Here is a 27,799-nt window from a genome sequence, read left to right as displayed (position 1 = left end):
AGCTCTGTCTACTTTCCAGGGTGGGGGTGAGCCCTCCCCACCTCATTTCATGTTTTTAAAGACCCAATTTTATTTTATTTATTTATCTGCAAAACAGTTTTCGACCACATGGCATGTGGGATCTTAAGTTTCCGGACCAGGGATCCAACCCACAGCCCGCATGGGAGGTGAGAACTCTTCACCACCGGACCCTAGGGACGCACCCACCCCACCTCAGACGCGGTCTCTCAACCCCACTGCTCCTCTGAAGGCTGAAAAACAAACTCAGTTTGAACAATCTGCAACTTTATTCCAGAGCAGAAATAAGTCGTTTCCTAACAATAAATATAAAAAAATAATAAATTAAGGTTCAAAAAAAAAAAAAAAAACCCCAACAGAACAAAATCATTAACACTGACAGAGTAGTAAATGGTGTCTGAGTGGGTCTGGGAATGCCCGAAGCAGGCGCTGTCTGCCCCAAGCCCCAGCCAGGCCCCCCGCTGTACACACATCCTCTCCACAAGGTACAAAATATATATTTTTTAAAAAATCTCCACACAACCAAGCATCCTGCAGGGGTCCCGGGGGAGCAAGAGTTTGGCCCGTGGGGGCTGGGACGGGGCTGGGGGTGGGAGGACCGTGCTAGGTCTTGCCCGCCGAGTGTGGCTCCTCCTCGTCTCAGCATGAGGTCCCTGCTCCTCCTCTGGAAGGCGGGGGTCAGCGAGGCGATGGCCACCGTGGCAGTGGCCTGCGTGGCGATGGTCTGCATGGAGATGGTCAGCAAGGTGATGGTTACTGTGGCGATGGTCACCGTGGCGATGGCCTGCATGGCGATGGTCCGCATGGAGATGGTCAGCGAGGCGATGGCCTGCGTGTGGGTCCGCGGCCTTGGCGGGGATGCTGGGAACGCGACGGAGTCGCCGCGTGCGTGGAGGCCTGGTCAGTCCTTTGTCAGAGAAGAGGCGGTCCTGCCCAGGATCCCTGAGCATCTCCTCAGCTCAGGCCAAGGTATCGTCGAAGATCTCCCTGCAGCAGAGGCCTCAGGATGGTGTCAACAAAGAAAAACTGGAAATAAATACGGTCCCCGGAGGCCCAGCGCAGAAGGAAGCCAGTCCATTTCTTCAAGTATTCTCAGCAGATGGTTTGCGAGGGCTGTCGGGGCTCAGATGGGGACCCCCACCGTGTTCACCTGGTCCTTGAGACCCAGCAGGCTGTAGGCGATGCGCTTCTGGTGGCCGGGCAGCCGCACCCCAATCCTCTTGATGTCGCTGTGCGGGGTGAGGCAGAGGGGGAGACAGTGAGGGGCTGCTCTGGGGAGGGGGGCAGCCGTGGGAGGGACGGGGGTGGGGAGAGGGGGCTTGGGGGAGGGGGCGACGCGGGGAGACAAGGGTGGGGAGCGGGGTGCGGGGAGACGGGGACAGTGCAGGGAGGGGGGCGCGGTGGGGAGGGGGGCGGCATGGGGAGAGGGGGCGTGGCACCTGGGGGTGGGGGCTTCATAAGGAGGGCCCAGGGCCTGCAAGCCTGCGGACATCAACAAGTTCAGAAATGACAGAGCACTGAGTGCAAGAGGCTTTTTTTTTTTTTTTTTAATCAAATTGGCACAAAATCCGTATAGTAGATGCTGTTTTTGACCCCATTTTGCAGATTAAAAACCTGAGGCTCAGCAAGGTGAACTGACTTGCCCAGAGGGGCACAGCTGAGAGGTGGAGGAGCTGAACAAGCCAGCTGTGAAGGAAGGCCGTCCCCCCTAGCTGGGTCTGTCCTAAAGGCCCAGCTAAGTCTCCTCCCCAGGCAACACGGATGCCATCGGCAGATGCCAGGGACCCTCGGGGGGACTCTGAAGGCTCTCTCTGCCCCAGGTCTCTTCACAGCCACCGCCTTGTTTCACCCCCACTCCCTCCAAATTCTCATAACAGAGGAAGGACTCAGGAAATCCTTACTGAGGGGCCGTGGGTGCCATATGCTAAATCGTTTCAGTCGTGTCTTTTTGCGACCCCATGGACTACAGCCCTCCAGACTCCTCTGTCCCTGGGATTCTCCAGGCAAGAGCACTGGGGTGGGTTGCCATGCCCTGGTCCAGGGGCTCTTCCTGACCCGGGATCGAACCCGCGTCTCCTGCATCTCCCGCATCTCCCGCATCGGCAGGCGGGTTCTTTACCACTTGTGCCGCCTGGGAAGCCCCCTGAGGGGCCATCAGAGGTTAAAGTCCTGTGGGCCTCTAACAGGAGGGGCTTCCGGTGACCAGATCCGGTGACTAGCTCCCCCTGAGGCAGGGAACCCCGATCTCCCCACCTGTAAAATGAGGCAACTGCCTAACGGGAGGGCGGGAGACCCTGCGAACTGGTGGCAGAGGGGAAGGCAGCATCAGCACTGGCGGAAAGACGTGCCCAGGGGCCCAGGGGCCTCCCCCGCCTCCCCCATGACCCTCCATCCCCTCGTAAACCGCCTACACTCCCAGGAACCCTGGAGCAGACCTTCACTGCTCACGCTGGGAGTTCCCCCCCTTCGCCATCCTCACCCATCAGCCCTAACCCATGAAAACACCCAGATTTTTATGAGCCCTCTCCTGGCTGTAAAGGGAGCTAATTATATGGTGCAAGCAACTCTGGAGATACAACTTTCCCACAGGCTCTGGGAGCCCCTGAGAAGTGCTGAGCTCGGAAAGGCAGAGGTGTGGGAGGGCAGCCCCGGGACTGCAGCAGGAAGGCCCGAAGTCAGACACCTGGGAGAACTTCCTCACCCACCATGGCAGCGCCACTGCTAACCAGCACAGCGGAGATGCTGGAAGAGCATTACTGCTGTCCCCACAGAGCGGCCGACACCTGTGGCCTCTGGCAGACCATCCAGCTTTGTTCCCGCCCCAACCTTAGATTCTGCCTTGGGAGATCCTTGGGCAGGCACCCCCTGGATCAACTGCCATCACAGGCGTGGGGATGCACACGACCGAGGCCACCATTTTCCTGAGCTCTGGCAATGCCAGCCCCCTCCCCGCCGAGGGACTTCAGAGGCCACAACCTCCCCAGTGAGCACCCGCTGTGCACTGGCCACGGGAGCCAGGAGACAGGAGGGCGGAGGGAAAGCGGCCTGACCTTTCATCCTCTCAGCAAAGGTCCCCTCAGCATCAAGCTGTGCTGAGGGCACGTGGAGACCAGAAGACCCATCAGCCAGTGCCCCCAGGCCCCGGATGCGGTGGGCCACAGCCCCAACACCGCAGAGGCCCTTTGTTGGACTGGGTATTTTTCTGGGGTGCAACTCCTATGACTTCCATTAGCTCCTCGAGAATCATTCAGAACCACTCACTAGCCTAGCTAGAATCTCAAGTAACTCCAAAATAACACAGCGAATGCTCAAGCTGAGAAAAGACAGCCGCTGTGGAGCAGCCACAGGGACGTCCCAGGTGGCTCGGTGGTAGAGTCTGCCTGCCAAGCAGAAGGCCCAGATTCAATCCCTGGGTCGGGAAGACCCCATGGAGAAGGAAATGACAACTGGATCCAGTACTCTTACCGGAGAATCCCACGGACGGAGGAGCCTGGTGGGCTACAGTCCCTGGGGTCGCAGAGAGTCAGACACGACTGACTGAGCACGCAGTGGGGCCCCAGGTGACTGAGAAGCCTGCCCCTTGGGACGGGTGACGGATGTGGACTCAGGGCAGGGGTGAGACAGTGGAGCCGAAGTCCACACCCCATCCCAGGAGGGCTGACTTCTGAGAGCAACGCAGAGCCTCCCGCTGGGACCCACAGCATGTGTAGACACAGCCCCAGGGGTTAAAAAGTACTCTGAGGTCCCCCTTTCCCTCGTCTAATTGGAGATAAAGATGGAGGCAGCAGCGTGAGTCACACAGGCCCTGGGCCAGAGCACCAGTGAGGCTGAGAGGAGGCGGGGGGAGCGTGCAAGGACTTCCTGCCTTTATCCAGGCCTGCTCAGATCTCAACACACACACCCCCATCGGTCCAAGACAGCCCTGCTCCCGCTCATGGGAAAGAACTGGCCGAGGAGCCCCCAGGGCTATTTCAGGAAGCTTCCAGGAGCTGAGTCTCCTGTAAGCATGTCTCCCTGACCTCAGCTCTGCTCACCCAGCAAAGAGGCTCTACTGTCCTCGGTGGGGCCCCCGGGAGGGCTAAGCAGCCACTCCAGGCTCCCAGGTTACAGGAAGCAGCCGAGAAACCCTGGTATTTGCCCACAGGCTGGGGTGGGAAGCAAGAGAATGGAGAAAAAGGGGAGTGTGACATGGATTAAGCCCCTACTGTGTACCAGGTGGATCATCTGCATTGCACCCAAACAGGGAAATGGAAACCAAGGGTCAAAGATGGAACCTAACCTGACAAAAACCACCTGCTAGGAAGTGGCCAGTGTGGGACTCAAACCCAGGTGTGACTGCAGAGCCCAGGGTCTGGACCCTGCAACCGGCTGGCAACATAAGATACCCATCTCACAAGGCCCTAATGTATAGCACAGGAAACTGTATTCAAAGCCCACTGCATTCAAAACCACATGGAAAAGAATACAGAAAAAGAATGTACACACGTACATGACTGAGTCACTCTGCTGTACGGCAGAGACTGGCCCAGCACTGTACATCAACTAAACTTCTATGTAAAAAAAGAAAGACATCTGTCTCTTTCCTCTGCTTTTCCATGCCTCCCTCCGGTCAGCTGTCTCTGCCTGACTCTCATCCAGGCTGTCCCCTGGGACAGGCCAGGGCTTGCTCTGACAGGCCTTGACCAGCAGGTCAGAAGTCCAGCTGAGCAGTTTTTAGAGGCCTTGGAGAATGTTCAGACAGAGGCCCTAGCCCCAGAACTGTGACCCAGAACTGCAGGGGGCCTGGGTCAGCCCTTCCCATGCGATTCCCAAAACCTCTCAGCCCCAAGGCTCGTTTCCTTCACGACCTTGGACCTGACACAGCTGGGAACTACCACTATTTTTAGAAGCACAAAAGGCCAAGAGGACAGTGTCCTCTCCCTCCCGGGATGGGAAGAGGTGTCTGCGCCAAGGCCGTGTCGGGAAGGGTCCCTGCTGCTGCAGCTGGGAGGAGACGAGAGCTCCCGCAGGGCGGAAGCCGGGGCGGGGCCGAAGGGGCTGGCACCACTTGCCACGCCGACCGCAGGGCTGCGAGGCAACCACACGGGGAGCGGTGCCAGGGGAGGGTGGGCAGTGCCCTCCCCTTCTCACGTCAGCCAGGAAAGTGCAAGGGCTCTGCTCAGTCTGCTCGGCGTCCTGGAGAAGAACGGTGTGCCTCACTGGCTGTGTGACCTCGGGCCACGTGCATCACCTCAGCCTCAGTTTCCCTACTTGTTAAGTGGGGGGGGCAGCGGGAATAATAGCCTCTATTCACGAGTCAAATAGGGAATTCAACCAGGTGATGGCTGTGAAACAGTCTTTCTTTTCTCAGCTACAAACTGTGTGACCTGGAGTACGCCACGTAACCTCTGAGCCTCCACTTCCCCACTAACGACCTTCATGGTTTCTGACCTCTTGAGCCTGACTGCCCCAGGCTGGAGTACCGCTAAGGGCCATGGAACCCTGGGTGGCACTGTTTCTCACCTGCCCCGTGGGGCTGAGTCAAAGTACGCAAGCGCATGGGCCTCCCCTGATGGTCCAGTGGTCAGGACTTCACGCTTCCAACACAGAGGGAATAGGCCTAGTCCCCGGTCGGGCAACTAAGATCCCATAGGGTGCAGCCACAAAACCCAACTTTGATCTGTACAGTGAGGATACGTGCCCTCCGTAATAGCTAAGTTATTGCAATAAAGCATTTGTAAAAACAAAACCAAGTGCTCAAGCAGAGCTGGCACATGGTCAGCCTTCAACAGATGCCCCTGTTACGATTACAATTACTCTTATTTTCTCACCGGAGCCGCAGGTACGTGCCCAGGATTGCTGGCTGCCAGCCTGGTTCTGCCCTTCCTGCAAAGCCACTCTCCCGGAGAGAGGAGAGAGAAAGAGATGAGGGGGAGAGCAGGGCAGCTAGAGAGAAGTGTGGGCGGGTGGGAGGCCCAGAGGCAGCCTGGGGTCGCGGCGAGGACAGGCGGGGCAGGGCCAGCTCACACTCACTCGTTGGTCATCTGCACCACCTTCTCGATGGTGGTGTAGCCAGCCACCAGGAAGTGCTCCGTGTACTGCTGCATCTTGATGGACTCCAGCCACTCGGACACCGTGCGGAAGGGCACACCCTCTGAGCCGCTGGTGCTGGGCAGCCGGATGGACACCCTGCAACAGCAGACACCAGGCTGCGGGTGAGCCCCCCACCCGCCCCGCCTTGTTTTCCTTGTCTGGGCGATGGGGAAACCAGGTCAGGAGATGCTCCAGGAGACAGCGCTCGGGCAGGTCAGGAGCACTCGGCATCTCCGGCTCCTGCCGCCTCCTGCTTCCACTGCCAGGAGCACCACCAGTTTCCACAAAAGAACCAAATATGAGAGAGTTGGGTCTTCAGAGCCGTGGTCCCAGCCTGACCACTTGCCAGCATGTAAGACACTTAAGTGCCCCGTGTCTGATTCCTCATCTACAAAGGGGGTTACAGGGCCATCTCCTAAGCCGTCTAGATGAGTTAAAACACACTAAGCGCCGGGCCAACCCATTTACCACGCATGCTGATTGCTTCCGTTAGTACCGCCTGAGCCACCCTGGTCCAGGCTAAGTAACGCCCACGTGTCACTTCTGAGCCCTCACCCCCACCCTTCGCTGCCCACCACGCTGAAGCGGCTCAGGAGGATGCCTGGGGGACCGCCCTGGACCGAAAGTACAGAACTCACCGGGGGTCAAAATCAGCCAGGGTCTTGAGGGAGTCGGGGGCACGGATGAGCTTGTCCAGGATGCTGACGATGTCGGCGAACTTGGGGCGGCGGGTGCGTTCCTGCTGCCAGCACTGCATCATGAGCTGGTAGATGGCGGAGGGGCAGTCCATGGGCGTGGGCAGCCGGAAGCCGTCATTGATGGCCTTCATCACCTGGGGGCGGGCGGGGTGGTCAGGGTGCCTTCACAGCCCCCAGACTCCCACACAGTGGTTGGCAGAAGGAAGAGGAGCCCGAAACAGAGGGCCAGGCTGTCCCCTGGCCATGCCTCCTCACAGGGCACCGGGCCGACAGCCAAGACGCGGGCCCTGTAGCCAGACTCTTGGCAGTTTCTGGGTGCCTACACCCTGCCCCCTTTAGCCTGCACACTCTTCCCCTCTGTGCCTTCACCTGGCTGCTGCCTTACTATGCCTCAGTCTCAGCCGAGATGTCACCTCCTCTGGGAAGCCTTTCAGGCCTCCTGGTTGCACGAGGTGCCAGGTACTTGTACACACAGACACACAAACGCACACATAAACACACACGCAGGCACACGCTTCCCCCACCCCACTACTCCTTTCTTTGGTCTTTTGCTGAGTGTCAGCAGGGACTGGGCCTGAGCCTAGCACTCAGCCTGACACACAGTAGGCCCTCAACAGACATTCACTGAGCCAATGAAGGGCCGTACATGAAGACCAGCCCCCCAAACTCCTCTCTGCCCAACCCCTGGGGGTTGGGAATGAGTAAAGGGTTAAGCCCAGGTCCAGACCGGGCTGGGCAGGGCAAGGGGGCCTACCTCATGGTTCGACAGCTCCCAGTAGGGCCGCTCCCCATACGTCATCACCTCCCACATGACGATGCCATAGCTCCACACATCGCTGGCCGAGGTGAACTTCCGGTAGGAAATGGCCTCAGGAGCCGTCCAGCGGATTGGGATCTTGCCACCCTGCAGGGACCAGGCCAGTCACGACTGTCCCCTCAGCACCCCTGGGCCAATCCCAGTCAGGGCCACGCTCCCCGGAGACCCAGGCCCCATGTGTGAGAAGGCAAAGGCAGTGCCACCCGAGGCCGCCCGGTACTCACACTGGTGGTGTAGGTGGCCTCGGGGTCGTCCTCCAGCACACGGGACAGGCCGAAGTCAGACACCTTGCAGACCAGGTTGCTGTTGACGAGGATATTGCGGGCGGCCAGGTCGCGGTGGACATAGCTCATGTTGGCCAGGTACTTCATGCCGGCCGCGACGCCCCGCAGCATGCCCACCAGCTGCAGCACGCTGAACTCGCCGTCCTTCTCCTGCAGGGGCACCTGGCCTCAGCCGCCAGCCGGCCACGCCCACCAGGATGCCCCCCCCCCCGACCCCGCACCAGCCAGGCCACGCCCACCGAGACCCAGCCCCCAGCCAGGCCACGCCCACCGGGTACCCCAGACAGGCCACGCCCACCAGGGGCCCCCAGCCTCCAGCCAGGATCCCAGCCGACCTGGGCCCACATCCTCACCCGCAGGAACTTGTCCAGGGCCCCGTTCTCCATGTATTCGGTGATGATCATCAGAGGTTTGTCTGCGGAGGTGCGCACAGGTGTCAGGGCAGGGGCGCGGCTCTCAGCAGAGGCCCTACTGGGGGCCCCAGCGGGTGCCCCTCCCGTCCCGTACGGGTCCCCCACCCCTACTCCGGAGCCAGGACTCACACTTGGAGACGACGCCCTCCAGGCGGATAATGTTGTGGTGGCTGAACTGGCCCATGATGCTGGCCTCGCTGAGAAAGTCTACTCGCTGCTTCTCCGTGTAGCCGGCTTTCAGCGTCTTGATGGCCACAGGTACCTCCTTCTTCCCCGACGCCTTCAGGGTGCCCTTGTACACCTCCCCAAACTCTCCTGCAGGCAGGCGAGGTTGGAGAAGCACTGTCAGCCCAGGTATCAGGTGCTCCCAACCCACCCCAGGCCCCTCCGCGGCGCGCAACCTCACCGGCTCCGATCACCTTCTGCCGCGTGACGCAAGACGGATGGATCTCTGTGGTGAACTTGAGCACAGCCTGGTTGGGGTCCTCGTAGGTGTGGGGGTCCACATAGGTCTTCAGGGGTTTCAGTTGTTCTGGGAGGCAAAGGAGAGGCGGGGTCACAGACAGCTTGGGGAGGGGAGGGGCCCCTAGAGCAGGGGGAGGAGGAGGAGACGGGCCAGGGACCCCCGGGGCAGGCCCGGCTCCATCACAGACAGGGGGCACGAGGACGGCAGGCGGCCAGCAAGGGCCACAGCTCACCTGATTTGGAGAAGTAAACGTCCTCCGAGGACTGGCGTGTCCGCAGGCTCTTCCTCCTGTGAGGTCCCGTGGGAGACCAGACACATAGGGAGCTCAGTGACCCCCTGTGTCAGAGCCTCCTGACCCTACCCTGGCCCTGAGTGGGGGCCTGGTGTCCTCAGGCAGAGGAAATGAGCAAGCCGGCTCCCTCCTTGGCACCTATTCCCTGCCGTGGCCTTTAAGTGGCTGTAATGCAGGCTTCCTTAATTAGAGCGCCCGGAGTTTCCTGCCCGTGTGTCCCGAGGAAGTATCGACACGCCATCCTGATGACCACTCTGCCCGGGGCCCCTGGGGCCCCCCAGGCCCCGTGCGGAGCCCTTCACAAGTCGCTGCCATCTTCACACACACACAGCTCTCCAGGCCCTGTGCGGAGCCCTTCACAAATCACTGCATCTTTACACACACACACACACACACACACACACACACACACAATGGCCCCCCAGGCCCTGTGCGGAGCCCTTCACAAGTCGATGCATCTTCACACACACACACACACACACACACACACACACAATGGCCCCCCAGGCCCTGTGCGGAGCCCTTCACAAGTCGATGCATCTTCACACACACACCCCAGGAGGCAGGGACTAGATTCCTATCAACCTCATTGTCCCTCAGGAAACCGAGGTTTGCATCCCCGTGTCCCGCCTGAGTCCTTGGGGAGCCTGGCCGTGGGTTCCCACGAACCTGCGGTGGATGAAGAAGCCGATTCCTGCCAGCACCAGGAGCAAGACCGCACCGACAGCCACACCGCCGACCACTGCCATGTTGCCAGACCCTCCCGTGGCTGTCGGGGGAGACCAGAGCATGACAAAGGAGCCCCCACACTTCAAACCATGGTGATCCCCCGGTTGTACTTAGAGCCTTAGACACTTGCTGGGTGCCTCTACTACTGAGGGTCCATGAGGGTCCTTATCCCCATTTCACAGATGGCAAACGAGAGGCCCTCCCCAGGGAGCAGAGCAGGCGTGGGGGACCCTCTCCACACTGCAGGATTTGAACTGGGCCTGTCAGTGCCAGAGCCCACATCCTTCTCTTCTCACAGCACAGCCCTGGTTCCCTCTGCCCTCTGTCCTGCCCCCTTCCCAGGCTTGGGGCTGACCAGGAAGGGGGCACTTCTAAGTCCTTTGATCTACTCCCTCCGCCCAGGATGTCCCGGCAGTGTCGGGACGCTGGTCCGGCCTGCACCCGGGCCCCGACTCACACAGCGTCTGGAATTCGTGCACCTTGCTGCCCGCGCCCTGGCCCTCCTGCGTCAGCGCCTGCACCTGCACCAGGTAGACGGTGTCTGGGGCCAGGTCGTCCAGCGTCACAGAGAAGCCTTCCGTGCGCCGCACGTTGTAGCTGTTAGAGTCGCCCTGCGGGTGTTCAGCAGGTGGAGGGACAGACCGTGAGGACAGGGGAGGGCTGTCAGCTCAGCCTGCCGGAAAGCGACTCCAGCTTAGCAGGCTTAGTCGCTGTGTTAGCGGGGTCGGTGCCCTTCTTACAGAGGCTGCAACTGAGGCTCAGTGAAGTGAAGTGACTCGCTCCAGGTCACAGCCAGCAAGTGGAGGACCCAGGACTCAAACCCAGGTCTGCCTGATCTCCAGGACTGGGCTCTCCTGCACCCCCACCTCTTCCAGGGATTCCAGAACACCGCATCTTCTCTCCCATAAACCCCTGCTGGCTGGCCTCGGAGAGGCAACTCTCAGGAATACCCCAGACCCCCATTTCCGCATCTGCAGAGCAGAGCTTCTCCAGACGGCTGTGTCGTGCGGGGAGCATCCCTGTGCCCAGCCCCGGCCCTGCACGCATTACCTTCTTGCGGTAGGTGACCTCATACTTCCATACGCGGCTCTGCTGCAGCGGAGGGATGATCCAGGAGATGCTCAGTGAGGTGGTGCTGCGGCTCTCCAGCTTCACCTTGGGGGGCTCTGGGAGGGACAGTGGTGGCGGGAAGGGGTGTGAGAAGCCACCCAGGGGCAGGGGGCGCCCTGAGGGAGCACCCAGACCCAGTCCCATCCACAGCCTGACCTGGGGTTCTCAACTTCCAGCCCCAGAGCACAAAGCCCCAGGCTGGGGCCCCAACACAGGCTGGCACATCAGGGGTGCCCCATGAGTATTTATGAGTGCATAAATACTAAAAGGAAAGCAATAACCTCTCTATGGACCAGCCTACATATAAGGATTTCTTAAATTCTCTCAACAGCCCTTAAATAACCCCATTTTACAGGTGCTTCCTGGTGGCTCAGATGGTAAAGAATCTGCCCGCAATACAGGAGACCAGGGTTCGATCCCTGGGTCGGGAACATCCCCTGGAGAAAGGAATGGCAACCCGCTCCAGTATTCTTGCCTGGAGAATCCCATGGACAGAGGAGCCTGGCGGGCTACAGTCCCTGGGGTCACAGAGTTGGACACGACTGAGCGACTGACACTTTACAGGTGAGGACACTGAGGCTCAGAGAGATTAAGTAACTCGCCCACAGTCACAGAGCTCAGAAGAGGTTCCAGGGGCCGCGCCTCGGACCACTCTGTGCTGCCTCCCTCTGAGCCCGGCGGAGCTCTGGGTGACCATCCTAGGGAAGTGCCCCCGCCCGGGCGGGTCGCACGGGCACGGCCCCACCCCGGGGCCCTCACCGGTCTGGTTGATGCTGACGCTGGCGGTGCGGAAGCTGCGGGTGCTCACCAGGCCCGAGACGCCGTTGCGGGCCTCTACGGTGAAAGTGTAGTTCATGTGGGGCTCCAGGTCACTGACGGTCACGCTGGTGCGGGTCAGCCCCAGCGGCGGCTCCGAGTAGCGCACACTGGCCTCGCAGGGCCCGCACTCGCCCGACTCGGGCCAGCACTGCTCACAGGAGACGCTGTAGGTGAGGTCCTCGCGGCCCCCGCTGTCCTGGGGGGGCGTCCAGCGCAGCTCCACCTTGGCGCCCATGCCCACGGCCGTGAGGTAGTGTGGGGCAGACGGGGGGCCTGCATGGGGCAGGGCGGGGCGCGGACAGGTCAGCATCAGCCACCCCCCTGAGCCAACCCGCCCCAACCACCGGGAGACTCACGCGTGCAGGGCAGGGACAGTGGGTCCTGCGGGGCCCGGAAGTAGCCGTCCTCACACTCGCAGGCGGTGGCACCCTCGGAGGACGGCAGGGTGTGTGCGGGGCACTCCAGACACGGGCTCTCGGACGCCTCGGGCTTGAAGAACCCCGGCGAGCAGGCTGGGGGCGCAGGGACAGAGTCAGCTCAGCCTGCTCCCAACCCTAGTGACTCCTCCTCTCCCTCGCCCTGGGTCCCCAGGCAAGTCACTGAGCCTCTACGGGCCAGTCTGCTCATCGGCCAGACTGACGACAAACTCTGTGGTAAGTGCCCAGCTCAGGCAGGGGGCCCAGGAAGCGCCTGGCCAGCCTGCTCGAAAGCTTTGCAAACCCACCCCCAGCGGGCTCTTGCAAGAAGCGCCCCACCCCTGTGCCGGGCATTCAAGGCCCGCATCTCAGCTTCCAGCTCCCCAAGAAGCTGCCTGTCTGCTTTCCCTCCTTGAGTCTGTGCAGGCCAGCCTGGCAGGTCCCACCTGGACTACGAGCTGCCTGGGCAGTGACTCTGTCTTCTTCCCCATCTGGGTTTGTTGACTGATCACCACCCCCAGCCCGGCCCCCCAGCCTATCAGCCAGGAGCATCAGGGTGCCAGCTCTGTGGGGGCTCCCACCACCCCAAGGCCGGACTGCCTTCCTGTCCTGGGGCTGGCCCCCAGCATTTTCTCTGGATCTGCTTTCAGGGACCGAGTCACTTCCTCTGCTCACAAGGGCCGCCAGGAAGCAGCTCTTCCTTCCCTGGTGGCAGGTATAGTCCTGGCCAGGCCGAGGAGGGCCTCAGAAACCTCATTCCAGAGGCTTCTTCCTCCCGTCTCCCTGTCCTGCCCTGGCCCCAGTCCCCTTCCTGGCCCCACAGCAGGAAACTACCCAGACACTGACCACGGCTACCCCGGGGCTGGGCAGCTGCTGAAGCGGCCAGAATGGGGTGGGGGCCCCCAGGGTCCTCTTCCCCAAGCCTACAATTACCGTCCCCCACCCTCAGCTTGTTCGGTGGGAAGACAAAGAATAAGACACCTCTAGCTTCAGGTATCTGGAGAAGGCGATGGCACCCCACTCCAGTACTCTTGCCTGGAAAGTCCCATGGATGGAGGAGCCTGGTAGGCTGCAGTCCATGGAGTCGCTAAGAGTCGGACATGACTGAGCAACTTCACTTTCACTTTTCACTTTCATGCATTGGAGAAGGAAATGGCAACCCACTCCAGTGTTCTTGCCTGGAGAATCCCAGGGACGGGGGAGCCTGGTGGGCTGCCGTCTGTGGGGTCACACAGAGTCGGACACAACTGAAGCACCTTAGCAGCAGCTTCAGTATCATATTCATCAAACACTGATCCTTGACTCTACATCCAGCCCTACGCACAGACACCGTGAAAGTGTGAGTCTTCTCAGTCTTGTCAGACTCTTTGCAACCCCGTGGACTGTGGCCCACCAGTCTCCTCTGTCTATGGGATTCTCCAGGTACGAATACTGCAGTGGGTAGCCATTCCCTTCCCCAGGGGACCTTCTAGACCCAGGGATTACCCAGGATAGCGCAGGCTTCCTGTATTACAGGCATATTCTTTGCCATCTGAACCACCAGCGAAGCCCTGAGACAAAGCCCCTGACCTCAGGGAGTAGGCGCGCAAGACGATGTCCACCAGAAAGGCGTGGGCAAAGGCCCACAGGGGTAGAAACAACCTTGGCAGAGGCTCGTGGAGTCAAATGTGGGATGTTTCAGCCGGGGCTTCGGAGCTGAGTAGGAGTTCAGCAGGGCAGAAATGCTGGGAGGCGGAGTTAGCGGTGAGAAAGAGCAAGACTGACGGGAAGTATGCGTGGCTTTGTGGGCACAAGGCTGGAGAGTAGCAGGGAGTGCGTCTGAGCCGCCTCAGGGGACAAGCTTGAGAAAGGCCCTTAATGTCAGATCAAGGAACTGGGACTTTATCCTAGGGGCAGTGAGAGCCATTGAAGGTTTGATGTAGAGAATAATGGTACGGTCAGATCTATGCTGTTGAAAAAGGTTGGGGACAGTCTCCTTCCTTGTCTAGTTCCCTACGTGAGCAGAGGTGGAGAGTCAGGGGAAAGGAATTAAAGGACATCCAGTTTCTAAGGTCTTCAGTGGTGACTCCCGTTAATGACTTTGCTCGCCGAGGCCCGAGGGGACTATCGTGGAAGCTTCTCCCCCTTCTCCTGCCTGTCCTACCACGGCAGAATGTCAACACAGGCCCTGAGAGAGCTCGGGCACACACCACAGGGGAGGGGGCTTGTCCAGGACAGCGTAGCCTGGAGCCCGTCACGTGCAGCGACCACTGATTAGGCGGCTGTTCTGTGCAGTTTCTGAACCAAGCACTTGACATTCATTTAGTCGTCACAATAAGTCTGTTATCATACTAGGCACTGTTATGGTTCGTTCCACTTTGGAGGTGGGGAAACTGCTGCTCAGAGAGGTGAAGCACCCTGGTCAAAGTCAACAAGCTCCCAAGATACGAAGCCAAAGCCCCGGATGCCAGACCTCAAAGCCCCCTCCTCTCCCCCCAAACATGTCAGTTTGGAGCAAAGAGAAATCAAAGTTCTTAAACAACCCCGAAGAGAGAAGAGAGGAGGCCCGACCGCTTCAACAGCCAGAAAATCCCAAGACTGATTTCCAAGCAGCTAGTGGAGGGGGGAGTGGGTGACGCCTCCTAACACAGGGCATTTCTGTGTCCTTGGGGAGAAAGCAGTGGCGTCACACCCAGGCCACTTGGGAGGGGGTTGGTCGGGCCCGCCAGCGTGACCTCCTACTCCAAGGCCCAAAGGGCTTTGAAGTCTCCAGTTGCATTTAAGGAATCCCTGTGTATTTTGCCTTCTTTCTCATCACTTATCTGTTACAATACAAAAATAGCTCTCTCCTCCCCCAAACCTACAAGTAAACCTGAGACTTCAGAAAGCTGGGCTCTCAATTCCCCCGAATGCCCTGACTTGTCTGCCAGAGGGGCTTACACCCTGGGTAAGTGCTGGCTGCAGGTGGTCCCGGCCCACGGAGGCGGGGTGCTCAGGGGCCCCCAAGAACATAATCACACCCCCCAGCTCAAGCGCTCAGGCTGGGGAGGGACCCAAGCCCCCACAAGGCTTTCAGCACCTGTAAACCCCACAGGGCCCCTCGCCCCCCAGTGGCTGCTCCCCAGGCCTCCAGGCCCCCAGCCCCCCAGCCCCGGGCCAGAGGAGGAAGCGGGAGCAGAGGCGGGCTCCGTTCTTTGGTCTCTGAGCCGGGGGTGGCCTGCCTGCTGCCGGCAGGAAAGAGGGAATTTGGAGAGATTTCCGCTGGGCATGTGCCAGAGAATAGCGGAGAGGCAGCCCCAGCAGGGCATGTGCTGGCCTGACGGGAATGTGCTGCCCCCTCCTCCAGCCGCAGAGCTCCACGGGGCCTTCCCTGGGCCCGGCAGTGTGCCCAGGCCCATGCTCAGGGGCCCTGGAGTCCACTGCTACGCCCCCGGGTCTTCCTGATCTTGCAGGGTTGCATTTCCGGGCATTCTGGGCAGACGAGTGGGGAGGACAGGAGTCACACACTGGGTGGTCACACATTCCCAAACATAACTCACACAAAATACCCACTGTCCCTTCACCCATCAGCAAACTCCTATGCATCCTTCAATACCCAGCTTGAGCTCCTCTACACAGCCCTCCCGGACTCGCAATCTCTGGCCCCCTTCTGACCATCAGGGCATCTCTTACTCAATCTTGTGTTTACCAAACAGAAACTGAGCACTTCCTACGTGTCTGGCATGATGCTAGCTGCTGGGAGACCGTGGCAAGAAAAACAAACACCGCTTCTGCTCCAGGGGAATTCACAGCCCTGGCTTTCGGACTCCTTCTGCAACGATTTTGGGTCTTCTGTGAGACAGGCAGCTGGTGGGGTGCAGGAGTGGAATCCGCTCTCTGTGTCCCCTGGCCTGGCAGAGGGTCTGGCACACAGCAGATGCTCGGCTAACATCTGCCGACTGGACGGATGAATGAATGTGAGTAAAGACAGAACCTGTGTGCCCATCACAAACGGGCTCCAGGGCCACAGAAACGAGCGTCTCAGTGCCCAGGAGAGCTGGGGATGGTGCCTGAGATGCCACCTGCCCAGATCCAGATCCCGGCTCTGGCACACCCTGCCAGATCGCCTGGCAGGCCCAGGCCTCTCCAAGCAGGGGAACGGGGGCAGGGTGGCTGCGCCCAGGGGTGTACCCTGGTTTTTCCAGTTCCCGATGCCCGCCCCTCAGGTGGCAGCGTGGGATGACTCAGGGACATACGCCCTCTGGCGTGACGTGACGCAGATCCAGTGGCAGAGCCCCTCCTCCAGGCCCAGCCCCCTCCCCCGGCCGGCGGTGGAGATCCACCTGTGGTCAGTCACCTGCCCCAGCCCAGGCCAGCTGGCCACTCCAGCCCACAGGCACAAAGCCTGGACTTTGCCCCGCACCTGACAGGCAGCAGTCGGCGACCCTGCAAACGCGGGGCACTGACGGCCCCGGCGGCCCCGTTCCCACACACCCCGGGGAACATTCTGTGGGCACATTCCTCCACCAGGCTGCGATAAGCCAGACTCCGCCTCCCCGGCACCAGCCTTTCATCTGCTGTTTGCTTTCCCTGCCTCCTTCCTTCCGTTCAGGGACCCGCTCACCTCAGTGCACCTCAGTACCGGAGGAAGGGAGGGCCCCCCCATGGAGGTTTTGCGCTCCGTGTGAGCCGAGGGCTGGGTGGGGGCAGGGAGGGGGGGCTGCCATGGCTCCAACCCCCATTCAGGCCGGAAGAAACCATGGAAGTAAGGCCAGGGGCACTCCCCTGGAAGGGGACAAACCCACGAGTCACAGATCACAGACCACCACCCGCTCAGCCTGGGGATCAGCCCCTGCCGTGCTCAGGGACACCCTGCCCCTCACCCAGAGCCACTGCCTGCCTATGGGGTGCCTCCTCTTCAGCTCTGGACCCTGGGCCAGGTCTGGGCCACTCAGGTGCCACCCATGCAGAGGTCACCCCGTCTGCAGATTGCCAGAGCAACCCAGGTTCTCAGGAGGAACCACAGCAGAAAGTCACAGGAGGTAGGCTCTGAGTGCTAAGGCTCCAACCCACCCATTTTACAGGTGGGGAGAACGAAGCCCAGAAGGGATTCACCAAGGTCACATAGCTTGCGGGTAGAAAGCTACACACCAGGGGAATTTGAAGACAGCGCACTGCCCTCCCCGTGCCAGGCCCCAGCTCCCTCACTCACTTCCTCTCCTGGGGCCTCAGTCTCCTCATCTGTAAAACGGGAGTAAGTTGCTCGGGCTCTGGGTTGTTTGTGAAGACAGGAAACTTCGCTTGGGAAATGCTCGGCATGGGATGAGGTGTCCGTGAACTGGGGGACAGAGACTGGAGCGGGGAGGAGCTGGGCCCCTCGAGGGAGCAGGAGCCCCCAAGGAGGGACCTCCTGACCCCCAAGCCCCCACCCCAGCTGCTGGACTGAGCCTCTGGCCCAAGCTGCTGGCCACCTGCTCACCTGGCCAGCAGTCCCCGGGCCGAGGCACCAGCTGCTGTGCCAGGACAGGAAGGCGAGACAAACGGGGAGACAGAGCCGCCCCGAGGGACGTGGCGGTCAGCCTGAGCGGCTCCAGCGTCCCCTAGGCAGGGCTGGGGGCAGGGGCGCCGGAGGGAAGCGGGCTCATTCCTGACATAGCTCAGCAGAGCGCGGCTGCGTGCCCACCTATCCACACAGCACCTGGGAGGTGGCTCCCTTCCACTGTCCATTTAACTCTTTCCTGAGCTCCCTGGGGAGGGGACCTGGGGAGGAACTGGCAATCACCTGGGCCGGGTGCTGGTGACCTGGGGCTGCCCAGCCCCGCTCCGGGCTTGGCTTGCCACCAGTAAAGCTCCAGCGGGGCCTCTCGGCCCACGGCTCTGCGGAGGGCAGGCAGGGGACAGACCCGACAGCTCCGTTTCCTCTGTAACGTGCTCAGGAAGAGCCCCCGCCCCCAGCCCCCTCGCCGCCTGTGCCAGGACCTGCCACCCTGCTGCCCTGAGCGTCCATCCGGGCCGGGCGCTGACTCAGGGATTCCAGAGGAACCGGTCACTTCCCGCCCCGCCTCCTGAGCCATCCTCTGGCCTGGATGCCGCTGCATCGGCTAGATCCAGTCCTGGGGCGACTAGTCTCAGCTGTGTGATGCCAGGCAGGTTTCTTCACCTCTCTGAGCCTCAGTTCCCTGTCTGTGAGATGGGACGGGCAGCAGTCCCTGCCTCTCAGAGTGGCGGCACAGACTTGCAGGAGCAGGTAGATGGAGCGCCTGCCCGGGGCAGCACCGAGCTCTGTAACTGGCTCTCCCCCACCATCAGGGTCCTGGGGGGCTGGGGAAGGTCTGCAGGCACAGTTGCCAGGCTGGGGGTTCCCAACCACACAGAGGGCCCCCAAGCCACACGGAAGGGATTTAGGGAGAGGGACTCCAAGGGGGAAAAACCAGGGCAACAGGTGGCTGGTGGTGCGGAGGGTCCCCCGAGAAAAGTCAAAGATTCCGGTCCTGGAAACCAGGCCTCCCTCCTGGGGCAGCTCAACTCTTCACAAACAAAGCCTGAGAGGCCTGACGCCCCGCTCCCGGGGAAGGAAGCCCGACCCCCCTTCCTGCAGAGACACCCCCCCACTTCAACTGTCCACTTATCACGGCCGGGCCTGAATCACCAGCCTGTGGAAAGTTTTCAGCTGCCCCCCACCCCCCGCCTGCATTCCTGTGTGAGGATGTCATGGGGAGGAGTCTGCTTACCCAGGGCGGCCTCCCCCCAACCCCCGCGGTCACTGTCTGACCCGGGGGCGAGCACCTGAGGTCACCACAGGCAGGGCCAGCTGAGGAGCAGAGGGCAGCCGGGAGGCCAGAGGGCGGTGGGAGGGCCGGGCAGAGACCGCGCCACAGGCAGAGCGGCTCTGAGCAGACTTCTCATTCGGGGCTGTGTTAGGCAAGGTTCTGAGGACTGGCTCTGAGAGGCAAGTGCAGCCCGTGAGAAAGGGCTTCAGAGTCCTCCAGGCCTGAAACCCCGCAGGACCCATGGTTGCTAGGTAAGAATACAATCTGCTAGAACAGTTGAACTTCTCAGTCTTTTGATCAGGAAGCCTGAGGCCAGAGGTAAAGAGACATTCACCAGAGGTCGGTATGTGTAAGTGCAGGCCCCGAACCCCCGATTTCTCAACACCCCGCTTATCTCAGCAAAGAAGCTCCCAGAGCCTGCCAAAGGTCGGCACACATTCCACAAATGCCCTGCCCCACAGCCATTTCCAGAAAAGTCACCACTGAAAGAATCCACGTCACTTCAGCGCGTTCCGCTATCACAGGCCTGGCTGTGCCAAGCCACGGCCTCCGGATGAGAGCTCAGGCCCTGTCCCCAGACAGTCTGATGATGCCAGCCCCCTCGTCATCAGCAGAAGCCCCAGTGGGCAGATCTGGGTCCACGGCCTGGGGTGGGGCAGGCAGTGAAGCCAGACCGGAGCACCCTCCCAAGCAGGCCTTTTTCAAACAGCTCCTCGGGGGATTGTCACGGGCAGCCAGGGGAGGCACATCATGGGTCCACTTCACTCACCTCCAAGAACCAAAGAGGGGCCTGAGCCCCAGCGAGATTCAGTGACTTGCCCAGGGTCACACAGTGAGTTAACAGAGAAGAAACCTGCTCCCGGGACTTAAGGCACTGTACCCACTGTGCCGCTTCATAATAGATACTCAACATAAACTTCTGGGATGAACCAAAAATAACAATCACACTTAAAAACACTTCTGTGTCAGACACTGACCTAAGCATTTCATGAGTATTAAGTCACCTGACTGTCATAACAACCCTAGGAGATGGGCACTGTGCTCCCATCCACCGTGCAGATGAGGAAGCCCAGACGCAGAGCGGGTGAAGAACTTGCTGAAAGTCACACCGCTAGATGCACAGCTGAGACGTGAACTCCAGTATTCCTGTCTGGGGTCTTCCCTGGTGGCTCAAACAGTAGAGAGTCCGCCTACAATGCGAGAGACCTGGGCTCGATCCCTGGGTTGGGAAGATCCCCTGGAGGAGGAAAGGGCAACCCACTCCAGTGTTCTTGCCTGGAGAATCCCACGGACCCGGGAGCCTGGTGGGCTACAGTCCACGGGGCCGCAAAGAGTCAGACACAACAGAGCGACTAACACTCTCACCTCCATTCCTGCCTGAGAGTCTTCACTCACATTCTCCACCCTGTCCTTTTCTCAAAGGATTCGTTCTCATGAACGAGTGAATCCAGCCTAGGAAGCCTCAGAGATTTCCACTAACAGAACCACCGAGTGTCAGAGCGAGGACCACCTCACCAAGGTCCCCGCCTGCAAGAGCGGAGACGAGAGCCTGGGAACACGGCCTCCGCCACAGCCCCCTCACTCACCCTGGCAGGCGTCCTCCACCTTCTCGTAGCCCGCCTGGCACAGGCACTGGCCGATGGGCACCAGCCACTCGCCATCCACAGCACAGTGCATGCGGGGCTCCTCACCCCCGGGGGGCACCACAGCATGCTCCACGCAGTTGCCCGCGACGGTGGCCAGGGCGGGCGCGTCGGAGCCGGCGATGGTCTCGGGGAAGCGGGCCAGGCCCTTGAGCAGCTCGGGGCACTTCTTGTAGTAGACACGGACGGACAGCAGTGCCACGCAGGCGCCCACGTCCTGGAAGGCCAGGTAGAAGCCCTTGCGTGTGAGCGGCCCCACGGACCGCTCCTCCACATTCAGCTTCACGTGGCGCGCCTCAAAGTCGCTGCTGCCCGTGATCTCATCGGGCGCGATGGTGTCAATCTTGGTGAACTGGCGCTTCTGGAAGTTGGTGCCGTAGTCCACGTCCGACTCAGCGTAATAGAGGTTGAAGGTCTCCTTGCAGGAGCTGGCGCCCCCGGGGAAGCTGTTGCAGTCCCGCACGGTGAACTTGAGCTCGATGAAGATGCGCTCGGCCTCCCCCCGGTAGACCCAGTTGGTGCGGAGCCAGTTGTCCTGGTCGCCGGCCACCACGTTGCACACGGAGTACATGTAGATGGGCATGTCGTTCATGATGTTCTGCAGGAGGTCCCACTGCGCGGGAGGGGAAGGGGAGTGTGGGCAGGGAGGCGGGGGCCCAGCGGAATCAGCCAGGAGGCGGGCCGGCGCCGGGCTCTCCGGTTCCCGCCCTCACTCTCGGGTCTCCCTCACACGTTACCAGTGTCTGAACTGGATCTGACCCCTTGGTGTCGCCCCTGATGCCAGTGCCAGGGTGCTAAACCCCTTTATTAGACAGTGAGCAGAGGGCGGAGGCTGGGGGTCCCGCATGACCTCAGGCAGATGGCTTTAGCTCTCTGAGCCTCACAGTCCCCATCCTGCCAAGGGGGCCAGAGCCACTTCACAAACTTGCTGTGAAGATGAAGGGCAGAACGTCTACCGAAAGCTGAGCATGCTGCCTGGCGTGGATGGCGGGCACACAGGGCCACTGGCATCATCACCATCATCACGCACTGTGCAGACGCACGCGAGTGGCAGAGGAGGGGCGGGTCAGCAACAGCAGCTGAGTCCGCATCACTACTCAGATGACTGCTCAGCCTCCCCCAGGAAGGCTTCCCAGCTTGGACCACGGCTGGGGTGAGTGCTTCCCCTGGACTGCCACGGCCTCTGCCGTCTTAGCACCCACGTGGTGACAACTGCACCTTGCTGCCACAGCAGAGTCTGAGCTCCTTAGCGCATTTCTGCATCCCCAGGGTCTACCTCCAATACAGTAGGTACTTGGGAAAGTATTTGCTGAATGAATGAACATAAGTATGAAAAAAGCGGAATGGGCCAAGGAGAAAGGCTTGGGCCGCACTGTGCGACCTTGGCCTCAGATGCCCTTGGGCCTCAGTTTCCTACTGTGTCATGACTCAGTTGGATGACATTCCAGGATCCTAGAAACCTGCTGACGTTAAACTCCAGGCCTACAGAGCTAAGGTGACCAGGGGCCAGCGCCCAGCTCACTCACAGATCTGGCCAGCAATAGAAATGGTCTCGAGTACCCCCTGGCGACAGCTCAGGCTCCAGAACAAATTCAAGAAGGGGGAAACCGAGGCCCAGAGCATCAGTATCCTCCCCAAGCCCACACAGTAGTCACACGCAAAGCTGGGGAGAGGACCCTGGGGTCTTGCCCACCCGTCCAGGACACAGCAGGGAAGGGCGAGGGGAGGGGAGGGGAGGGGAGGGCAGGGGAGGGGTGAACTTGGTGGGAAAGAGACAAAACAAACTCAGCCTCAAGCAGGAAAGGGAAGCAACAGCTGGAGAAGCAAGGAGAGGGGCCTGGCCGGAAGGAACCTGATCTGGCTTCCGGGGCTGTGGGGACCTGAGACCACGTTCCCTGTCTCTAGCTCATCCCTCATCTCCTGAGCCAGGACCTCAAACACAGGGGGAGCCTCTAACTCTTTCCCTGCCAAGAGGGGCATGGAGGGAGCCAGAGGGGGTTCCTCCGGGCGTCAGCCTTCTGGGGCATCTTGGGGTCCTGCTCTGCTGGGCCTCCGGCTGTCTCCCAGCTCTCCCTGCCTCTCAGGACCCTTCCCTGCCCTCTCGCCCCAACCTGCCTAATCGGTGAGAAACCTGGATTTAAACACTGGCTAAGCCATCGGCTCTGGGCCAGGCCCCATCCTCCCCGGGGCTCAGCTTCCCCGTCCCCAGGCCCCCACCCACCCCAGACAGCTTACCCCTTTGCCATACGGGTGTGTGAGCCAGCCAAGCTCCCCTTTAGCCGCAGCGAAATCCAACAGGACAACTGGAAGAGACGAGGGGAAGCTGGGTCAGCTTGGAGGTATCTTCAGGGCGCAGGCCATGTGGGAAAGGCAGGAGCCCCCGGGAATCCCAAGTGGCCTTAAAGGCTTCCCCAGCCCCCAGAGAGACCCCACCACTCAGGGTCAGCATGGCCAAGAAGACCCATCTCTCCAGAAGATGGGGGGGACCCAGGGCCCCCGGGGAGGGAGGGGACCTCGTCACAGTCACAGTGCAGGACGGGGGAGGACTAGGCCTCTCCCTCCAGCCACACCGCCCCAGCTGGGCAAAGAGGGCAGAGCTCAGCCCAGCAGGGGGCAGTGGCCAGGCCTCTCTGCCTGCTTCCTGAATAGGCCCCCTGCAGCAGTTCACACGCACGCAGGTCTTGGGGGCACCCTTATCTGCTCCAGCCACATCCCCCACCCCACACACATAGCACAAAATACCCTCAACCCCACAAAGGCCATACAGACGCAGCACACGTGTGTACATGCGTGTCTCCTGGCCCTCCAAGAGGAGAGAACTGTTAACAGGTGGGAACGACTCCAGGAAGGGGAGTAGGATTGCCGGAAGGGTGTCTGCAAACTGATCTTCCCACCACAAAAGCCACAGAGCAGGCAGGACAAAGCCCTGAACCCACGGGGCCTCCAGGAGGGACCCACAGACACACATAGCCGGTGAGGCCCGGCCCTGGAGAGCCGTTTCCACTGCCTCCGTCCCTGACACCCTGGCCACTGACCTGCCAGAGGTGTCCAGGGACTGAGATGGAAACCTTTAAAGGGAGCGTCCAGACCCAGAGCAAACAGCTGCCAGGACCTCACTGTCCCCAGAGAGGCATCAGAATTCGCAGGAAGGACACGTTGCCAGGGGCTTCCCCAGATCCAGCCATGCCCTCAGGCACCTCCCATTGCCCACCCCTGGCTTTGCCAGCCTCATCGACTGCACTGAAGACCCCTGGTGCAGCCTCCTGCTCCATTTCCAAGTAATGTCCAGGCAGCTACCAACAGAAGCGACCCTCCCCAGAGGATCTGGGGCCTGGAGAACAAGCAGGGACCCTCTGTAAGGTCCCCAGATTCAGAGGAAAAGCCCCGAGGTGAGGGGTCGGGGAGGGACCTAATGCTGACTTCTTCTGGACTCTGAAACATGAGGAACATGGCCCCAAGAAGCAGCATTCCTCAAGGCCTGGACCTGAATGCCTCTCAGGGTGGAATCCCAGGCAGGTGGAGATGGAGCTGATTTAGACAGATGCGGAGGATGGGGAGGGGAGCCTGGGCAGACTCTGAGAAACGCTTTGCTGAGGGCAGACCACCCCACTCCCCGGGGACTGGGAGCGGAGCACTGCCAGCTGACTGCTGCTGACCCGGCCAGGCCCTCCAGGAAAGGCCCACAGGGCGGCTGGGGAGAGGAAACCCAACGTGGCACAGCCCGAGGCTGAGGGGACAGGGGAGGGCGGCCGGGGGGTGGGCAGGGGCAGGGATCTGCTCGGACATGCCCAAGGCCCAGGCTTGGGAAATTCACTAAGCCCACTGGCAAATGGAATGTTCTGGCTGCACAGGAAGGAATCTGGGGGTTCCTGGCTCCACCCCGGGTAAGTAGGAGGACAAAGGTGAGAGGTCCTCAGATCCGGACGCCCCCGTTCCCTAGAGGGGTGGGAAGCTGCAGTCTACACTCCTGGGGGAGAGGGCTCATGGCTCCCAGGTGCTGAAGGGTTAACCTGGCACAGAGGGACCCCCACGACCCCTGCCAGAGCTTGCTCCCCTTCCAGCCCGAGACCTGCTTTTAGAAATATCACAGGGCTCACTGGAGAAGAAAAGAAGCCTTCACACAGGAAGGAGCCCCCTCCCTCCCGGGGGAAATTCCCTAGAGCCGATCACCAGGAACTGGCGCCCGGCCCCACCCTGACGGGTGGCTTCTCCCTGAGCCGCTTCCAGGGACCCAGCTGGTACGGGCCCGGGAGCCCCTCCACGGGCCCTGAAGGCTTCACCAAGGCCTGGGCGAAGCTGGGCTCATCCAGGGGCCCCGGCTGGATCACTCCACCCCCAGAAAAACCTTCTCAGTCTGAAATTCCATCACAAATATCAACCCTGTGGGTCCACATCGCTTGAGAGCTCTTTACTCAAAGGCATCACCTCCCTGCTCTCCCCATCCCTCCAAAGGAGACAGGCTGGTTCCTAAAGAAGCAGGGAGGCAGGGGACTGGGGCTGGGGGGCAGGACGGGGAGAGGAACGAAGAGAAAAGGGGACCGGGACAAAGGGCACACTGGGCCCTTAGAGAGCCAAGACGCCAAGGGCTCCCAGGTCTCGGGAGCGCTCTCCAGCCCACCTCCCAGCTCAGGCCAGCAAGCCCTGCAGGTACTCTCACGTCTCAGGAAAACCCAGCCCAGGACCTGGATGCAGGGGCCCTGGGCTCTGGAGCCCAAGAAGCCAGATGTTCAGAGCTAACCCTCTGGAGACAAAGGGCTCAGGCCCCCCTCAGGTTCCCCGTTTGTAAAAGGACAGACTCAGGGGCTGCCAAGAGTTTAACAGGCTCCATGGGGCCTCCTAAGGCAGCCGGGTCCTGCACTCACTGGGAAGGAGGAGGGAGAGGACAGCAGACTGGGTGAAGGTGGAAGGGGCTTATGTCTGCACCCCTGACCCATCTCCAGGCAGAGCCTCCACATCCGTGGAATCCCAGCTGGGGCATCTCTCCTCCACCCCTCACCACAGGCACAGCTCCCTGCGGAGGCCCTCACAGGGACTCTGGGAGCCTGAGCAAAAACTTTCCCTGGTCCTTTTCCTCCCCCATGCCACGCACGTCGGGGTGTTGTGGGCGCTAGTCATCTAGGCTAGGGGGGCTCGACAGCGGCCCAAGGCAAGGCTGCAGCACAACCATCACCGGGGCACTAGTCCTGCCTGGTCCCCCTACCCCACCGCCGGGGCCTTCGGGAAAGGCCTGCAGTGAATGCGGCTGTCTCCCTCCTTCCCTCCAACCACAATCCCCCAGAAGGAGGACAAAAAGGTGGGGTGGGGGGATACTGAGGGTCACAGAAGAGCCCACCCACTCAGCCTGCAAGCTGGGACCAGGAACCCCGACTGATTAGGGGCGGGGACAAGATGCCGCCCTCACCCTCACCCCCAAAGAGTTCCGGCTCGGGCCTCTTTTACTCCCAACTTGGAACAGCAAAACTTCCAACCCCAGGTCGGGAGGCGGAAAAGGAAGGCAAGGCTGAAGGAAACTTCTCACGGGGCCCGGGTTTCCTCTGCACTTCCCTCTGGTGGAGCCTGCGGAAACCTCCTCTGCCCCCGCGGGCGGGCAGACCTTCTCAGTCGGAAACTGAAGCCGGCCTCGGCAGGGTGGACTGGTGGACAGGAAGCGCCTCGGCCAAGGGCAAGAGCCCCCGTCCGCTCCGCGACCCCAGCCGAGGCGGTAACGCCCCCACTCACCCGCGGCCCCGCCCCGGGCGAAGTCCGCGCGGCCCCCAACCCAGCGCGGCGGCAGGGGCGGGTGAGTCAGTCCCCCACCCCCGGGTGCCCGGACTCCGCGGTGGCCCTGGGGTGCCGGCTCCACACCTTGGCAGGCCGCGCCCCCACCTGCTGCATTTCCTGGCTCTGAATCACCCCTCGCTCAGAACTCTTGACTTTGGGACTTCCTGTCCGCACTCGCGGCCCGGGGACCTGCCCCCCGAGTCCTGGAGTGCGGGGCGGGAAGGAGGGCTGTGCGTGGGCAAACTGGCCCGAAACTCCCCGCGAGCTCTCCTCCCCGACTGGAGGCATCACGGGGCGTGGAGAAAACTTCAGGGAGCTGGGGCTTCTGCAAGGGTGTCCCTGCCGGCCATAGAGCCCCTCCCCAAAGTGAGTGGCCTCCACAGAAACGCCTTCTCCGCAAAATCCGGGCAAGAGGGTTAGCGAATTCAGGTCACCACGAAGTTGAGCCCCCGGAAAGACCCCCGGACACTCCTGCTCCAAGAGACCCCGCGCCCTCGCCGGGACGCGTTCCTGAAGCCTCGTGGCCGGCGCCGAGTCCGTTTCTCTGCGGCCTCTGAGCCCCGCGCGCCCGGGCCCCAGCCTCTTAGTACTAGGAGCGCCTACAGCCCCGAGTGGGCTGGGGCGGGGGCCCCAGACTCTCCCGGCTCGCAGCCCGCGAGCCCTCCGGACCTCAGCACGCCAGGACTGGAGTTTCCGAAGTGGCGCGCGTCCCGGCGCGCCGGGCTCGGGACGGAGCAGGGGCCGGGGTCGGGCCGAGCGCACTTACCTTCCTTGCCCTGCGCCGCGGAGGCCGCGGCCAGCGCGCAGCCCCACAGCAGCGCGAGGCAGGCGGGCGGCGCCCGACGCCCCATGCCGCGCTCCTTGCTCTCCGCCCGGCTCCGCACCCCGCTCCGCACGCACGCCCGCCGGCCCAGGTCCGCCTCCCGCCCGCAGCTTCCTCCCGCCCGCCCGAGAGCTCAATGCGGGCGGAGAGCGGACCGGCCCCTGTCCATTCATGCCCGGGTGACGTCACGGGCCACGCCCCCGGTGTCTCCGAAGGGGCCGGGCCGGCGCCCCGCGGGGGCGGGGAGGCTCTCCGGGCTCTCAGGACTCGCTGGCGCCCCCAGGTCCCCGCAGGTTTGAGCGCCTCCAAGAGCCTGTGCAACAGAGGCTAGCCTTGAGGGATCCTGCGCCGAGCCCCGCTCTTACCCTCTGCCCTCTGGGGCCGAGCTCAACACTGGCCTGAAGGCCTCAGCTGAAATGGCCTAAAGACTCAAGAAGTAGTCGCCCGCTGAGCAGCTTGACGCCCCCCTTCCTGGTATTTCTGAACTGTGCACCCAACCTTCGGCGGTCAGAGAGAGCTTCTCTGATCAGGCGCCTCTAAGAATTCAGGAATCTGAGAGCAACCGCGTCTAAGGACATGCGTATCACTTAATTCTCCTCTGAGAGGTAGATGTCATTATCCCTGTCCATATAGTCGGAAGCCATGGTTTTTCCAGTAGTCACGTACGGATGTGAGAGATGGAACACAAAGAAGGCTGACCACCGAAGAATT

At 61.3% G+C, this 27,799-nt stretch overlaps 1 protein-coding gene across 1 annotated transcript; it reads right to left on the bottom strand.

Annotated features, from left to right (window-relative positions):
• Positions 1-268: 268 nt before the first annotated feature.
• EPHA2 (EPH receptor A2) lies at positions 269-27,217 on the bottom strand. Its single transcript, XM_027522679.1, has 17 exons — positions 27,032-27,217; positions 22,741-22,808; positions 20,449-21,118; positions 12,075-12,230; positions 11,659-11,991; positions 10,840-10,955; positions 10,247-10,400; positions 9,730-9,829; positions 9,001-9,056; positions 8,709-8,834; positions 8,432-8,617; positions 8,243-8,304; positions 7,830-8,039; positions 7,543-7,692; positions 6,729-6,922; positions 6,031-6,186; positions 269-1,247 (listed from the first exon to the last, which is right to left on the bottom strand). Exons 1-17 carry the CDS (start codon positions 27,114-27,116, stop codon positions 1,142-1,144), a joined length of 2,928 nt encoding a protein of 975 aa, XP_027378480.1. The 5' UTR covers positions 27,117-27,217; the 3' UTR covers positions 269-1,141.
• Between the last annotated feature and the right edge of the window lie 582 nt (positions 27,218-27,799).

This window comes from Bos indicus x Bos taurus, chromosome 2 (assembly GCF_003369695.1).
Source record: "Bos indicus x Bos taurus breed Angus x Brahman F1 hybrid chromosome 2, Bos_hybrid_MaternalHap_v2.0, whole genome shotgun sequence".
Taxonomy (NCBI): domain Eukaryota; kingdom Metazoa; phylum Chordata; class Mammalia; order Artiodactyla; family Bovidae; genus Bos; species Bos indicus x Bos taurus.
The sequence above is the reverse complement of the archived record's forward strand: the minus strand, read 5'-3'. Positions and strand labels throughout refer to the sequence as shown.